Genomic DNA, 16,793 nt, shown 5'->3' on the forward strand with positions numbered 1-16,793 from the left:
GTACTTTGTTAGTCCCACTCCACCCCCAATTTAAAGCAGAAGCAAAGCTACAAACCTGACAAAGCAGCACGTGTTCAAGTTATAGTTTCACAGCATACTGAAGTTAAAGGGCACACGCACTGACCCATCCTTTCCTCGACTCGGAAGCCTGGGTCAGACCAACTTCAGCAACAAACGAACACAAGTCTTCTGGAAACATGTAGGTTATTAAATTATTTATTGTATTGCAATTACAAAGAAAACAGACAATGCACCCAGTAGAAAGAATAAAAATGTATTCAGGGTTTTATTTTTAACTGACAGCAAATAGAAATCCTTTAGTGAGATCATGGCAATCTGACAGTATTATGATTAAGTTCAGTAAAGGTACATGGGGTACTTGGAAGATCAAATTCTACAGCTGCCTCTTTCCACAGCTTCTAATTCATCTGGCTCCTTAAATGAAAGGGGGAAAAGCCCTTATTTGGTGAGGGAAACATTTCCAAAATGAAATTATAGGTTCTCTCTTACTAAAATTTCATGTCAATTGTTAAAATGGGGCCTTCTTTTGTTTTTTGTTATTTCACCTTAATATCACCACCAGAATTCCTGTAATTCCACAATTGTGATTTTTACAGTGTAGAAAAGAATTCAGTTCTAGTCTGCTATTGCTTTAGATATATGTTATCGCTGAAAACCCAAAGTGGATTAGAATTGCTGAAGGATTTTCCCTGCCGTTGTTTGATACAATCTATTCTCTTTATTCCTGATAGGTGCATAGACAGCCTCACTTAAAATTCTTTCTACAGGAACATGTCTGATTTCAGGACTACCCAATCAAGGATCCGATGAATGGCTGGTCATAGTTACTCAGGGTAATGTTTATGAGTTAAATGGATTGCATAATTGCACCACTTTTTCCTTTGTCATTGTTGATGGATAAATGACAATCTAGATTCCAATTTCCCGTATAGAAAGCTGGCTACCCAATAGTCTCATCGGTAGCTTTGCTAGTAGAGCCTCAAGTTGCACCTCCTTGGCTTTCTGTAAATCAGAGTCCTGCAGCCACTTCTGGAGAATGCTGTAATCCCAAAGGCCCACTTGGTCCATGCTGAAGCAGCGGTGACCTCAATCCTGCCCCTCTTTTGCTTTTCAGTATGATCCGAGGAATATGCAATGTTTAGGGCAAGTCTAGGAGAGGCCCATCCTAAAATAAGATTCACAAAGCCTTTCTCATTAAAAAAAAGAAAGAAAGAAAGAAAAAAGCCTCAAGTACATCTCAATCATCTCAAAATTGCAGTTAAAAAAACTTACATTATACAAGGAAATAGCAGCAGAGAATGGCTAATCTTCAACAACCAACCAACCAAAACAAAAAACAAAAAACAAAAACAACAAAAACCCACCAAGCCCTCAAAATAAACAGTGAAAAAAGTGCCATCCCACCCCTCCCCTTGGTTCTTTTATCTTGGGATTTCACTTAAGACCTGAAGCCTCTGAGAAAATGAGAAAGGCAAGGCCACAGAGGGAAACTTCTTCAAGGCTAAATTTTGGACAAGGTAAAGTAAAAGCTGTAAATAAAAGTTAAGGGACTGTTTGGAAAAGAATCAAGAACTCTAGGATATTTTCTTCTTAGATGGGATATCTGTGAAATCCAGATCACCTTTCTAGAGTCATCTTGAATTCTTTAGTTATGGGGCAATAAACTCAAGTGCAATGAGTAAAGTGCCAGCCAGGGATTAAAAACAAAACAAAACCCCCAAAACACAAACAGCCAATCATAATAATTCTGCTGTTAGGGTAACAGAATACACACAGAAGAGGACTGTTTGCAGAACATCTGTGATTCTGAAGAAATTCCTAGTCAGTGGTTCTGTTTTTGTTTTCATCAAAAATCAGACTGAAGATTCAAGGATCTTAGAGTTATTAAAGGATGAAAAGAATATGACAGTGCTTTGAACAGTGATAAAATGGTACCCAAATTTGGTGTTTATGCAGCTCATTTAAAAAGACAGTAGCTTAAAAGTCGCAGGAGAAAATATGAACATAAACAACAGAAACAATCCAGGAAGGTGATGCAGCCTGGATACAGCAAGTTTAATGTCTCTGCTGTACAGAGAAGTAAAACCCTTCTCCCCCTTCTCACCCTTCTGCTGGCAATAGGATATGCGCTAGAAAATTTGACTCTTAGAGTCAATGAATAAAAGGATGAGCTCATATATCTTCATAGCTCTTTTAAAAAAGGCTGCTTATAATTTAAAGGATGTCCTAATGGAAAGACAAGGGTACAGGGTGAGAGGCTGTTTCACATTTTAGTCCATTAGTCTTTGGCAAAGCCCAATCAAGGCCAAATTCACCTAGGATGCCCAATGGCTGTGGGAGAATCTCCACAGGGTCAAGTAAGCAAACCCAAATGAACATGTTGGATTAAAAAAAAACAAACAAAAAAAACACCTAGAAACCCTTGAAGGAAGAGCTTCATCCTGAAAAGGGAAGAGGGAAGTGCTAGGAGAGGAAGGGTGGAGGGCCTGCGGGTACGCTCTGCTGCGGTGCTGGCTAGACTTAGGAGTTGAGCCAAGGGTGCCGGAGACAATCAGCAGCAGTGGCTCTCTTCTCGGGGACCAGCTCCAGCATGGGAAGCAAGAAATCCGTGAAGCCAGCTGCTTCTTCCTGAGACCACTCGTACTTCTCCACCAGAACCTCAAAAAGGCCCCAGGGCTTCAGCTTTGTGATGTGTTTCAGGTCACCTAGGGTAAAAACAATACAAAAGAAACTGACCAACATCGACAAGTGACAAAATTCTTCCGTGGAAATCCAGGAACTAATCCAGGTACTCTATAAAGAATCAGATTTCGCCATCAGAATCTAATCATCCATTTGAAAAGCACTTCTCTTCTCTAATCCATTCCTTGGAAAGAACTGTCTCCATTTTTTATGAGGGTCTAAAAATTTAAGAAAAGTTGTTTGTTTCACCATTCTGGGATTTTAGTCCCAGTCAAATTGGGTAGGCCTATCAGGAACTAGGTATTCACTAAAATGAATATTAAATGCCTATGTACTCAACGTGGTTTCATATGGTGGTCAGAGACAGCTTATAACCACATACCAAGAACAATTTGCTTATACTTTATTTTTTTGGCTTGACAGTCTAGTAGATGTTACTTCAAAATTGGCAGTAATTTAAAAATAGAAAGCTAAAACCATGTCAAAGATGTATAAAAGCAACAAAACTAAAAGAATAAATTCCATATAGCTTTCAGATACAGCTGTATCACCTCTGAACTATTCTGGAACGTCAATCTATTTTTTGCTTGTGTGATGTATAATTTCTTAAAAAGACAGTCAATTATCAGTGGCTTATTAAGTAAATGCCATAAAAATTCTTCTTATACAACACTTATCTGATGTTTCTTCCGTGGGAAGTGAATATCTATTTAATTGCCTACTTGGTACACACATGCCATTAATCTGACTTTGCACTCAAGGAGGAACTCTTATGGGGCACTTCACACTTTCCTGCCCCAAAGAGGAACATTGAGAAATGTTTCTGAGTATGCTTGCTATCGGTGTTGGGAAAAATGATTTTTCTCAGCACTAATGTACCAGATGTGAAGAAAAAAGGAACCATGCCAAAAAGGGGAAAAATAGCCAGACAGTTTTCTAATCCCTTCTACATCAAGTTTTCACATTTCAACTTTTAAATTTTATTTGCAATGCACAAGAAATACATATTTAAATATGCCAACATATATGAAGTCAAAAATTTGAGGTGAGAGTTTTATCTTTGTTTCCTTTACGAATAAGTGATAACATAAGCTTATGAAACTATAGAGCATAAAGCTAATTCATATGACTATGCTAGGTGTCAATAGGCTATAAGGTGAGTGACATTTAATACTGCCTTTAAGCTTAAAAAAAAACAACTTGCCCTTTGATAGATGCAGTTCTTAGGCCAAATGCTAGCAAAAATTTGCCCATTTTTCAGAAGTGATGTATAATAGTAATCAACCAACTTTATGCTAGTCTCTATACGAATAGTAACTAATTGAATAGGAAGTAAACATTATCTCAATTTAGAAATCAGCAAACTGAGGCCACATAACTAGTGGAGAGGCTAGGATTTGAACCCAGAGGATCTGGCTTCAGTTTCTGATCTTGACCATACTGTTTCACCCCTCTGCTAAGTAACCTCAGCATTCAAAGTAGGATCATTCTTCTGTAGGTGCCAGGAACATGTACTCAGCTGTACTTACCTCTTAAGTTTTAAACATTTTGTTCCCTTAATGTCTGGGAACAAACACATCTATTTTACCTTTTTTGGTGAAAAATTCCTTGGAATATTTTCCTGCCACAATGAGCTTGCGAGGCACCTTCCCCAGAAGTTCTATGATCAGTGCAATGTGATCTGTATGTTTCAAACATTTCAAAAGGGGGAAAAAAAGACATACATAATAGGAGTAACAAATCCAGTTCTAGACATTAGCAGAAAGAGTAGCATGCACACCTCTTTGTCAAACATTTCAGGCTTGCTTTCTATCCTAAATGGGAAGAAGAGGACTCTATCCATCTAATGGAGAATCCAGAAAACCATAAAAAATCAGGGGCCCACTCCAGTGGGACCTGAGTGATAAGTAAAAACAATCTTGGTGTGAATGCTCTGCTTCCTGAAGTTGTATCCTTGGGGCCTAGATGAAAACTCATGTTAACAATACTACCTCTGCGATTGAAGAAGTCCTGTGAGTATTTCCCACTGAGGGCAAAGCGTCTTGGAATTCTGCCTATCAGCTCTATAATGTGCGCAATGTGGTCTAAAATAGAAGGGTAAGAAGAACAGGATCAAGGATAAGCTGTAAAAGAAGTTTTTCTATGAATAGCTTTTTCAAAGACTAGCTGTTTAAAAGTAACTACAAATAAAACCAAGGATACTTAAGGGGAGACTGGGAAAGCCAAGAATTATTTCAGGTGGTTGTCATCTGACAGTAGCTGGCATGTCCCATACTGGAGTATGGAGCCTTATCTACACCTTTATTTCTATTTTGTCGATATACCTAAGTTCAGGTGGGTTTTTTAGGTAAGGTATCAATATGCTTTAGACAATCCAGAGCTGTTATTTATTTAAATACTACTCTGGGCTTCAATCAGTAAAATATTACTTTATTTAAAAATATTCATGATGATTAAAGCACTAACATGATTATTTGAGTTTTCAAAATCACTCTGTGAAACAGGCCAAAGATTAATATGCCATTTTAAAGATGAGAAAATGGAATCTTAGAGAGAATGGCCTACTTGAAGCTACAGAGCTAAAAAGAGGTAGAATGAGAATGAAAACTCACATCTTATGTCTAGTCAAGAACTGCATTTTTTTTTTTTAAATAAATCACACCTTTAAGTTAAACTTAGCACAAACATTTTCAAGCATACCTATTTGACTATTTGCAGGCCACTGAAAGTCATGTAGTGCCCTGTAACTGTCACAGTATGAACATGGACTGTGAACACTGACAGAAAGGTGTGCAGTCTGTCACCAAGACGTGAGCTTGAGACCAGCCAGTATCCACACTTACAGGCAGCTCTACTACCTTTTTCACTCTGCAGGTGACAGAAACTAAGAATGTGAAGAGGGTTTGAAAGTGATGGCTCCTAGCCACAAGAGCTTTATAAATGAGTTTAGTCCTACAGTTACAGAAATCACCAATGTCAAAAGCAATCATTTAAAACCTCCAATAATGTATCATCTAGGGGAATAATATGCTAGAGACAGCCACATATCTGGGAATTTGTGAAGGTTTCAGATCATATCTGTTTTTCATGTAAAGGACTCTCACTGGTGTCATTTTAAAGGGGTTTTATATTCACCAATTCACTATAACCTCTGGGCAGTTTTGACTGAATTTATGGCTTGGTAACAAATACTTGGCTGCCAACAAACTTCTGCTGATTTTAGGCAGGACCTGCAAATAAATGTCTTTGTATAAGTTAACTGTGAGGCAACAGTTTAACTTATTGTAAACTTCCAAGTGTAATGTATAATACTGGTTCTTTTAATATTTTTCCTATATCGAGGAATTATTTTTCCCTTGAAATTCTTATTTTATATTTAATTCCAACAACCTATTCTGGCTTATCAATTAATTACAGGAGTGATATATTTGGTAGGCAAAATTATCAAGTATTATTTCAAGAGTTAGGGCTGTGGAACGTCAACAGTAACAGAGGACATGGTACTTAGGCCCCTGTCCCTACCATACTTGTAACAAGTTGCATACACTAGTCAGGGGATAAAGGTTTGCTTTTTCTTGCTCTTATGGGCCAAACTGTAGTTTGAGGTTTCATCTAAGAACTGTTAGTATTGATTGGTACAGGAAGGAATAAATTAGGACCTAAATATCTCGGGTAGATGGCTCCCTCTTGTCATATACATTTCAGTTTTCAGGTTTGGTAGCGTAAGATCCTACACAATATAATTCTAGACACTGTATGTGTTCCATACCACAATATATTCATAGGGAGTCTAGGGAAGTAAAGGGAAAAAAAATTAATTACCTTCCCAAACAGATATAGTAGGGCATTTCTAAAATAAAATATGTATCTATAACCCCAAACTTATAACACAGAAAAAAGCAAGAGAGAACAGGGAAAATGACATGTTTATACACAGGTAGTATACAGAATATTCTTACACGGAGCTTATGTACAGAAAACATGTCCAAAATGTACCAATTAAAATAGGCATTTGGCTATGGGAGTTAACATAGCATTTTTCAAATAGTATGTGTTAGGAATATCAGCAGACCCTACTAACACTGCCTATTAATATAACCCAGGGGACCACAGTTTGAGAAATAGAGAATATTCTTGTTTCTAGAGCACAAAACCCGATTTCCCAAAGTACTGAGGACATATTTTAGTAAAGAACATATTTTCTGCATTGGGAGGGTATAGTTACTGCTTTCAAAGTAATCTTTATTACTTCTGAAAACAAAAGCTGTCTAAACTGTATAATAAAGAAGGTAAAACATTTCTTTCACAGCTTTTTTCATTCACATTATTATTTCATCTAGTTATCTAGATGCTACCACAATAGAAAGAAATCCCCCCACACATTCAGTCATGTTTTCACAGCCTGTCAGACAAAGCAGCTGTAAGCTTGGGCTTTTCCCACTGGCTACCACAAAATATAAATCAATAAATTTTGTTTTAAAATGGAATTTTGAATGTGTGATTTAAAAAGAAAAAAACATGGCTTTACTTTTCAGAAATGAGAAAAAAGAATGCTAATTGTAAAATTTATATAGACAAATAGGATGCAGTTTCTGTATTCAAGTAGCGTGTCTGTATTAAAATTATTGACTTCCAAATAAAGTTGGAGGCATAACTGAGCAACAAGTTGATGAACCGATAGATTCAGACTCGGTAAAGACTAATTTATATAGATAGGAAGATAACGAGCTGTTTTAGAAGAATGAAAATTTTAGTTTAATCAATTGTAGCCTTTTCTCTAATCCTTATATAGAGTTCCTTAATATATATTATAAAAGATCTAGAATATCTAATACCTACTATAAAACATCTTATATTTCTATCTTTTTTGGGATTTATATATATTCAGCACAATAAAAAGACTAAGGCTCTTCAAATGACATTAGCCACATGTAAAAAGTATAACTACCATGCACAGACATTCTCATTTAAGGAGACTCACCTTCATCTCGAGTGTACTCTTCCCCCGAATGAGGTTCAAACAAATAGTCACCTGTGGCTAGTTCAAAGGCCTAAGAAAAAGAGGACAGCATATAAAAGCATTTAAAAAAAAAAAAAGAAGAAGTAAAAGAAAAAGAATAAAGAAAAAAGAGAACAGAAAAAAAAGGAGGCCTTTGGGAAGCTTACTATTTGGCTCCATATTATATAATTTTTCTTCTTGGAAAAACCTGCAGATGATTATTAAAAAAAAAATCTAAGATTGTTCCTAAAGATCTTTTCTTCCACATTGTATCTTAATCAAATGGAAGAGGAAAACTATAAAAACTCAAGTTAATATCAACATGTGGATTATTCCATGCCTCCCACCTCAAATCAGTAACACAGCTCTCTTGAGTTTTCCTTTCTGCTCCGATAGGGGCATATCTGTATATTCAGGTGATTCTAAGTTATTAAATTTTCATAAGAAGAGGTCTTATTTTCTTACGTTATAATTTCATATGGCTAGAAATTGAGATTTTGCACCCAAAACTTAAACCAAAAAATTCAGACATTTCTCTACCTATGATGACTCTTTATTGTTTGGCAAAAGCACATTTTAGAATTTTGCTTTGGAAAGCACTCCCTAAACTATTCTGGATAGAGAGTTCCCATTTCCTAGTCCTACAGAAAATGAGAAAAAGATTAAACATAAATGGAGTCAGGAGTCACTCATATTCTATGTGACCATCAGGTTAGCATTTACCAAGCAGGAAGAGAAAGGCACATGTCTCCCACAAGAAACCTCTTATAAACAGTTGTAAGAGTGTCAGAAAAAGTGATTTTCTTTGGAATAAATGTCAAGCAGGATGAAAAGACAAGATCTAAGTCATGAAACTATATTAATTTTTCATTGATTAAAATGGATTAAAAAAACAATAGAATAGTTTTAAAAGGCCTTATGATATAAAAGTACAGTGATACGCCAAGTGCTGGTCATGGGTCAGTTTTGATTGAATTGCTGTTACTTGGTAGTCTAGGCAATTGGAAGAACTGTGGGGGTGGATTTATTGGGGCATATTCTCAATTTAGACCCAGGTTGAGGTTTCAGTGGCTTGCCAGTCTCAATTTCTGCAATTTCACATGACATGACAGCCTTTCTCAAACTGTATTATCCAGGACTAGAGCAAAACCACAAAATCAGAAGTTTTAAGATTGCCTCTAAAATGTCAGGGATGCTATGGCTTCCTGCTACGCATAGTTTGTTTTACATTCCAGCAGTTCATTATGAAACTGAACCACACCGGTAAGAGCAGACACTTATTCTACCCTCTAATTATCCTGAGGTTTATAGTCCCAAAGCAGAACAGAAACAAACTGATTCTTATTCATCAAAATTTGTTAACATCTTCTGAAATCAGTACTTTAATTTTTCAAAGTCTCATAGTGGGAGTTCAGTCAGTAAAGATATTGAAATTGAAGTTTTTTTTCAAAAAAAGAAAATTTTCTAAAACTTAAATTTAAGAGCCCATCCTACAATCCAGGGTTCCTGATTCCCACTCCGATCCTTGTCTCACACTGACCACAGAGCCTATTCTATGTCAGTCAGGATCACAGTGACAGACACAGGCAAAATCAGTTATAAAATCCAGTGTGCTGGTACATCTCGACAATGGAATTATTCAGCTAATCAAGTCATAAAAAGACATGGAGGAACTTTAAATGATTATTACAAAGGGAAAGAAGCCACCCTAGAAAGCTACATGCTGTATGATTCCAGCTATGTGACATTCTGGAAAACTATAGAGATAAAAGAAAACAGTGCTAGACAGGAGTTGAAGGGAGGAAGGAATGGATGAATAGGTGAAGCAGAGAAGATTTTTAGGACAGTATAACTTAATATGATACTATAATGGTAGATACATGTCATTATACATTTGTCAAAATCCACAGAATGTTTGGAAATTTATAAAACATCTATTCTTTAATTCTTAAATGTTCTTCACAGAACATTCCCTTTATATACTGCCCTTCTACACTTTGTAATCTCAATCATCAATGGACCAGTCAATCTTACAACTGTCTCTTTACCTCTCAGAAAGGGTCCCAATTTTTCTATCAATTAATTGCACTGGATGCAGGATAATCCATCTCTCCACGCACTTCTGATATTTCAGAATTTATTTTTACTCTCTGAGTACGGCCATTTAAAGCAACATTTCTACATCTATCAGTAAAATGAAAGACTTTTGGGGGGGACAAATGGGGTTCAAGTTCTCGCGATACTGTCTCATATCAAATAAGTACTTTCCCTCCCTTGGTCAAGAAAATTCCTGCATGTGAGCTGGTCCCAAAAGGAGGCAAGGTTAATTCCTCTTTTTTTTTTTTTTGCCTTAACTATGTTAAATAGCAAGCAGAATTTTTGCCCTCAAACAATTAAGCCACTATTAAGAACCACATCATATTAAATAAGATGTCATCTAAATACTAGCTATTTTTTATTGTTGGTTGTATTGTATCACTTATTTTCTCTAGCAAATCAATTCAAATGAAATTCCTCAAAATCAAAGCTTTAAAGTATAACAAAAGGTCATACTCTATTCAAAGTCCTTTCACCTTGTGTGCACAATACCAAATGTGACTTTATTTCAGACAGACCTCCACCTTAAAAACCATTGATATGCCATAACAAAATGATTTATAAAGTCATGCCATATTAACAACATGTTAACTCTATTATCTTTGGAAGACGTTTTTCAGGAATGTTCAGTCAAGAAATCTATGACTAAAACAGTAGAGGTTGCTATAGTCTGTCCTACCTTTTCAAGTGTTCTCCAGAATTGACTGTGAATACTAAATGTTAACTAAAATGATAGTTTAAGATATGTAACTCACTCTTTTGATGGTCCACAAATATTTATTAAGTACTGTTGTATGATAAAGAATTTCTTTGGTCTTTGTTCTTGTATTCTGGGAGGGAGCCTCTAAACTGTAAATTTCCAAGTGATAAAAAGTGCCTTTTGTTATTCAGTGGGCCCTGGGCCACACTTAAATTTGTACTAATAAGGTGACTCATGATGAGCCTGAGTTTTATGAGGCATTCTAGCAAATTACTAAATCTGAAAGGATAGTAGAACCCCTCAATTTGTAGACAGCTGGTCAAATGTGTAGGTGGCCTGTGGACCTAAGAGTTTGTGGCTTATGTCTGAATTGAGGGGATCCTTGTGGGAAATCATGCCTTTACCATGAAGTTTGTGATAACTCTAGGTAGTTAGCATCAGAACTATACTGTGAACACCAACTCAAAATGAGCCTGGGCCTGAACCAGACATTTAGCTATACATAATAAACATGATTCCTGCCAGCATAGCACTTACGGCCTAGTGGAAGAGAAATAAGCAAAAAACCACAAAATTACAAGTAAAGAGATATACTCCATTTCAGAAAACAATATAACATGATCCAACATGGGGAATCATTTAATATCAACTAACTCTGACCACCTGAGTAGTTGCTGGCCAGGGACAAAGCAGGAACTTATGAATCTACTGATGGTTGAATTTCACATCTTATAAGATATCTGAGTAACTGCCAAACTGAAAAATCTGAAAATAGATCAGAGCTGAAAAAGCAAGGGGTACTTGTAACCTCCTAATCAAAACTAACAATTTGGAGCAGTTGTTTTTAATCCATCTCTCCCCACCCACCTGCCCAAATCTGTAGTAAGAAACATTTGGTTCCTTCATCTAACAGGAATTTGGCAGGAATAAAATGAAATGCTAGATATTTGTAACTAGCTTTTGAATTCGGATCTCTCCAGACACAGGATTTAGAGTGTCAGTGATAAGCCACACAAAAAATTTTTTTGATTGTTAATTTGCTGGTCTATTGAAATTAGCAAACAGGGCAAGGTATGTTACCACCAAATAACAAGTGAAGGTCAAGGGAGAAAAACATTACCATGCATGCCGTGCTCCAAATGTCAGCAGGGGTATTATACCCAGATCCTATCAGAACTTCCAAGGAGCGATACTGCCTTGTTTGAATATCTTCGGTGAAATGTTTGTGCTGAGTAAACGGAGAAGAAAACAGCATTTTAAAATTCATTTATTCTAAAAAGTAACAAGTCATGACTGCTTACTAATGAAGACTAAAATAATTTCTCTGAAGCTTTCTCCAAACCAAAGTTTTAGGTTAGCTAATTTCTTAAATATTATTTTGATGCTGTTAGCTCCAAACAGCACTTTGCTTTACAGTCTACTCCAAATTAGTTTTGCAAACATATGAATTTTAACTTAATATAAATATACAGATTAGAGAATAACTATTTTTTTAAGAGGTAGGTTTCAAGTTTCAAGGACTGTATAAATAGCATTTATAAAGAATCCATAACATCCGCATCATAGCAAAGTGAGACACACCCTTTGACTCCTTCAATCTACAACTAGTGGAACATCTATAACTCAACAGATTGCTCTGATTGACACACTAGGAAGCCTGAGAGATCCACACATCTGTACATCTGAAGGTGGGTGGATGGGAATGCAAGGAATGGTGGAACTGGGGGAACAGCAGGGACGATACTTGGGACCTGGTCTAGATGTGGCAGCTAAGCTCGAAGCCCCAGTGAACATGGCAGCAGTAAAGGAGAAGGGAAAGGCTCGTGACTCTGGTCCCCACCCCTCAACAAAGAAAAAGGCAAGCAGCAGCACAGGCACGAGCAACTCTGGCTCCTTCCCCTGGCTGTGGTGGAGCCTGAGACTCAAGATGACTCAGGACACACTGGGGCACCCACCATTCTAGTGACTCCAGTGAAATCCAGGACTACATTAACACTGGAAGCAGGAAGGCACCAGTGACCCTGGAGGCAAAAGCAAGGAGGAAGAGAGCACCTGTGACACCTCTGGCAGAAGCTGTGCAAAGTGGAAAGTGGAAAGTGCTGGCTCTCAAATATAGCCCGTCAGCTCAGGAAAGAGAAAACAAAACCTTGTACTAAAGTGCCACCTACTGGAAAACAACAAAAGGCCTCTAATTACCAACTTGTTGAATTGTTAGAATTAAACCAAACTGTACCTAAATAAGAAAAGTGTTCGCTACTTCAAATGTGCCAGTAGAGGCACAACCCATCAAGCACCATGAATAATCATGGTATCACAAAAATAAAATGACAATCCTCCAGAAACCAAACTCAACGTCCTGGAAGATTGTGATCTACATGATAGAGAATGCAAAACAGCTGTCTTGAAGAAACTAAAGGAGATACAAGAAAACTCAGAAGCGCAGTTCAATGAACTCAGGAATAAAATAATGAACAGAAGGTGTGCTTTACAAGATACTGAAACTCCAAAAAATAACCAAACAAAAATTCTGGAACTGAAATTTCAATAAATTAGATGAAGAATGAATTAAAAAGCACTGGAAACAGACCAGACCAGATGGAAGAGAGAATGAACGAGCTTGAAGATAGAAATCTAGAAATGATTCAGGTGGAAGAGCAGAGAGAACTAAGATTAAAAAAACCCACAAAACTGAGAACTATCCAGCTTCATCAGAAAGCGTAACATAAGAATAAAATTGACAGAAGGAGAAGAGAGGGAGAAGGGAACAGAGAACCTAGTTAAAGAAATAATAGATGAGAACTTCCAAACCTGGAGGAGCCGGACATATAAGAAACTAATAGAAATCCTAATTATCTCAATGCAAACAAACAAAAACAAAAAAACCCCAACCCCCCTCATCAAAAACAAACAAACAAACAAACAAAACCCTTCTCTAAAACATATGAAAACTGTCAAAAGTCAATGATAAAGAAAGAATGCTAAAGGCAGCCAAGGAAAAAACCCAGTAACTTACAAAGGAGTCTCTATCAGGCTATCATCAAATTTCTAAGCAGAAACTCAACAGGCTAAGAGAGAGTAGAATGACATATTCAAAATATTAAAGGTAAATAAAGGCTTTCCCAGACAAAGAAAAGTTGAGGCAGTTCACCACAAGACCTGCCTGGCAAGAAATGTTGAAAGGAGCTCTCCTACCGGAAACAAAATGGCAAAAGTACACAAAACATTGAGTAAGATGATAAACAGAATCAGAAAATTGCAACTGTATTGCACAATACAGGGTTAAGCACTTAATTATAACATAAAGGTTAAAGGGGAAAAGTATTAAAAATAACTATAGCTACTTCAATCTTGAAAGGAACACTAACATAAAAAAGAATAATTTGTGACAACAAAAATATAAAAGGAGAGGAGAAAAAGGACAAAACTTACATAGACAAATGAAGATAAGATACTTTCAGAAGAAAAAGGTCTACTTTATCTATGAGACATTTTATATAAACCACATGGTAATCACAAAACAAAAATCTAGAGCAGAAATCCAAAACATAAAAAAAAGAAGAAATGAAGAAAATCGTATAAAACCACCAAACTAAAATAGCAGACAGAAAAACAAAAGTAAAAGAAACAATGGAAATACAGAGCAATCAGAATCTAAAAAATAAAATGGCAATAGTAAGTTTTCATGTATCAATAATTGCCCTAACTGTAAATGGACTGAACTAAACAATCGAAAGGTACAGAATAGCTGGATGCAGTAAAAAAGACTCAACTCTATTCTGCCTTCAGGAGACTCATCTCAACTTCAAAGAGAAACAAGGGCTCAAAGCAAAGGGATAAAAGATGATACTCTCAACAAATAGTATCCAAAAGCAAGTGAGTGTAGCTATAATTATATCAGACAAAATAGACCTCAAGCCAAAAAAAGGAAACAAGAGACAAAAATAGGTATTACATAACGATAAAGGAGACAATCCATCAAGACGCAATATATTTTAATATACACGCACTCAACTTGGGAGCATTAAAATATATAAAGCAATTATTAGCAGACCTAAAAGGAGTAACTGACAGAAATGCAATGGTAGTAGTAGACTTTAACACCCCACTTACATCAATAGGTAGATCAATAAGACAGAAAGTCAACAAGGGAACATCAGCCGTAAAGGACACATTAAATTGACTTAACAGATATATACAGAACATCCTATCCAAAAGCAACAAAATATACATTCTTCTCAAGTGCACATGGAACATTCTCAAGGATAGACACAAGTCTTAATTAATTTAAGAACAACATAGCAAGCAGCTTTTCTAACCACAACGGCATAAAAATTATAAATCAACTACAAGAAAGCTAGAAAAAAAAATCACAACTATGTGGAGATTAAACAACATACTACTGAATAATTGGAGCAACAAAAAAAAAATCAAGAAATACATAGAGGCAAATGATCAATACATGGAGGCATAATCAAGAAATACATGGAGGCAAATGAAAACATAACTACAACATACCAAAATCTATGGAATATGGAGCAAAAGAAGTATTAAAAAGAGAAGTTGATAGCAGTACAGGTATACTTTGGAGATATTGCCGGTTCAGTTTCAGACCACCACAATAAAGTGAGTTGTAACCTTTTTGCTGGTGGAGGGTGTTGCCTTCAATTTGTAAAAAATGCAACATCTGTGAAGCACAAAAAAATGAAGTATAGGCCTACCTCATGAAACAAACAAAAAAAAATCAATCTAACCCTACATCCAAAGGAACTAGAAAAAGAACAAATGAAACTCAAAATCAGTAGAAGGAAGAAAAAAATCAGAACAGAAATAAATGAAAGAAAGACTAAAAAGACAATAGAAAAGATCAATGAAATTATGAGCTGGTTCTCTGAAATGATTAACAAAATGGAGAAAACTTTGGCTAGACTCACTAAAAAAAGAGAAAAGATTCAAATAAATAAAATCAGAAATGAAAGAGAAGTTATAACAGATACCACAGAAATACAAAGGATTGTAAAAGGCTATACATCACCAAATTGGACAACCTAGAAGAAATAGATAAATTCTAAGAATCATAATACCTTCCGAGACTGAATCATGAATAGAAAATCTGAATGGACCAATTACTAGTAAGGAAATTGAAACAGTAATCAAAAACCTTCCAAAAAACCCTCCAAAAAAACAAAAGTCCAAGGCAGCATGGCATCTCTGCTGAATTCTACAAACATTCTAAGATTTAATACCCATCTTCTCAAACTCTTCCAAAAAACTGAAGAGGAGGAAACACTTCTTAACTCATTTTACAAGGCCAACATTACCCTGATATCAAAAACTGATGAGGTCAAAACACAAAAAAGAAATTATAGGCCAATATCTCTGATGAATATAGATCAATAAAATACTAGCAAATCAAACATGCAATACATTAAAAAGACCATACACCATGATCAAGCAGTATTCATTCCAGAGATGCAAGGATGGTTCAACATCTGCAAATCAATCAACCTGATACACCAAATTAACAAAATGAAGAGTAAAAATCATATGATCATCTCAACAGATATACAGAAAAGGCATTTAATAAGATTCAACATCCATTTATGATAAAAAAAAACCCTCAATAAAATGGGTATAAAAAGAAAGTACTTCAACACAATAAAGGCCATATATGATAGTTAACATCACACTCAACAGAAAAAATTGAAAGCTTTTCCTCTAAGAGCAGGAATAAGACAGGAATGCTCACTCTAGCCGCTTTTCTTCAACATAGTATTGGAAGCTCTAGCTACAGCAATAAGGTAAGAAAATAAAAAAGGCATCCAAATTGGAAAAGAAGAAATAAAAACTCATTATTTATGGATGACATCATTTTATATATAGAAAACCCTAAAAATTCCACCAAAAAATTATTAGAAATAATAAACAAATACAATAAAGTTGCAGGGTACAAAGTCAATATACAAAATTTGGTTGCATATCTATATACTAACAATGAACTATCGGAAACAGAAATGAAGAAAATAATCCCATTTATAATCACAACAAAAAGAATTGAATACCTAGGAATAAATGTATCGAAGGAAGCGAAAGATCTGTATACTACAAATTACAAGACACTGTTGAAAGAAACTGGAGACATAATTTACAGATTCAATGCAATCTCAATGGCACTTTTCACAGAAATAAAAGAACAAAATCCCAATGGCATTTTTCACAGAAATAAAAGAACAAAAATCCTCAAATTTGTAGGAACCATAAAAGACCCTGAATAGCCAAAGCAACCCTGAGAAAAAA

The 16,793-nt window shown here is 35.8% G+C and overlaps 1 protein-coding gene across 4 annotated transcripts in view; it reads right to left on the reverse strand.

Moving 5' to 3' along the window:
- Positions 1-258: 258 nt before the first annotated feature.
- The window catches only part of SRPK1 (SRSF protein kinase 1), a 62,289-nt gene continuing 45,754 nt past the window's right edge, over positions 259-16,793 (reverse strand). For 2 of the 4 annotated variants that reach the window (XM_011373541.2, XM_011373539.2), the window contains 4 exons: positions 11,620-11,727; positions 7,685-7,754; positions 4,292-4,384; positions 259-2,726 (listed from right to left, as the gene is read on the reverse strand). In XM_011373541.2, coding sequence (XP_011371843.1) covers positions 2,542-2,726; positions 4,292-4,384; positions 7,685-7,754; positions 11,620-11,727 — 456 coding nt within the window. In that variant the 3' untranslated portion in view covers positions 259-2,541. Of the gene's footprint in view, positions 2,727-4,291; positions 4,385-4,694; positions 4,788-7,684; positions 7,755-11,619; positions 11,728-16,793 lie in introns of all 4 variants that reach the window. The other 2 variants (XM_011373540.2, XM_023538473.1) reach the window with 2 other exon arrangements.

This window comes from Pteropus vampyrus, unplaced genomic scaffold (assembly GCF_000151845.1).
Source record: "Pteropus vampyrus isolate Shadow unplaced genomic scaffold, Pvam_2.0 Scaffold225, whole genome shotgun sequence".
NCBI classification, from domain to species: Eukaryota; Metazoa; Chordata; class Mammalia; order Chiroptera; family Pteropodidae; genus Pteropus; species Pteropus vampyrus.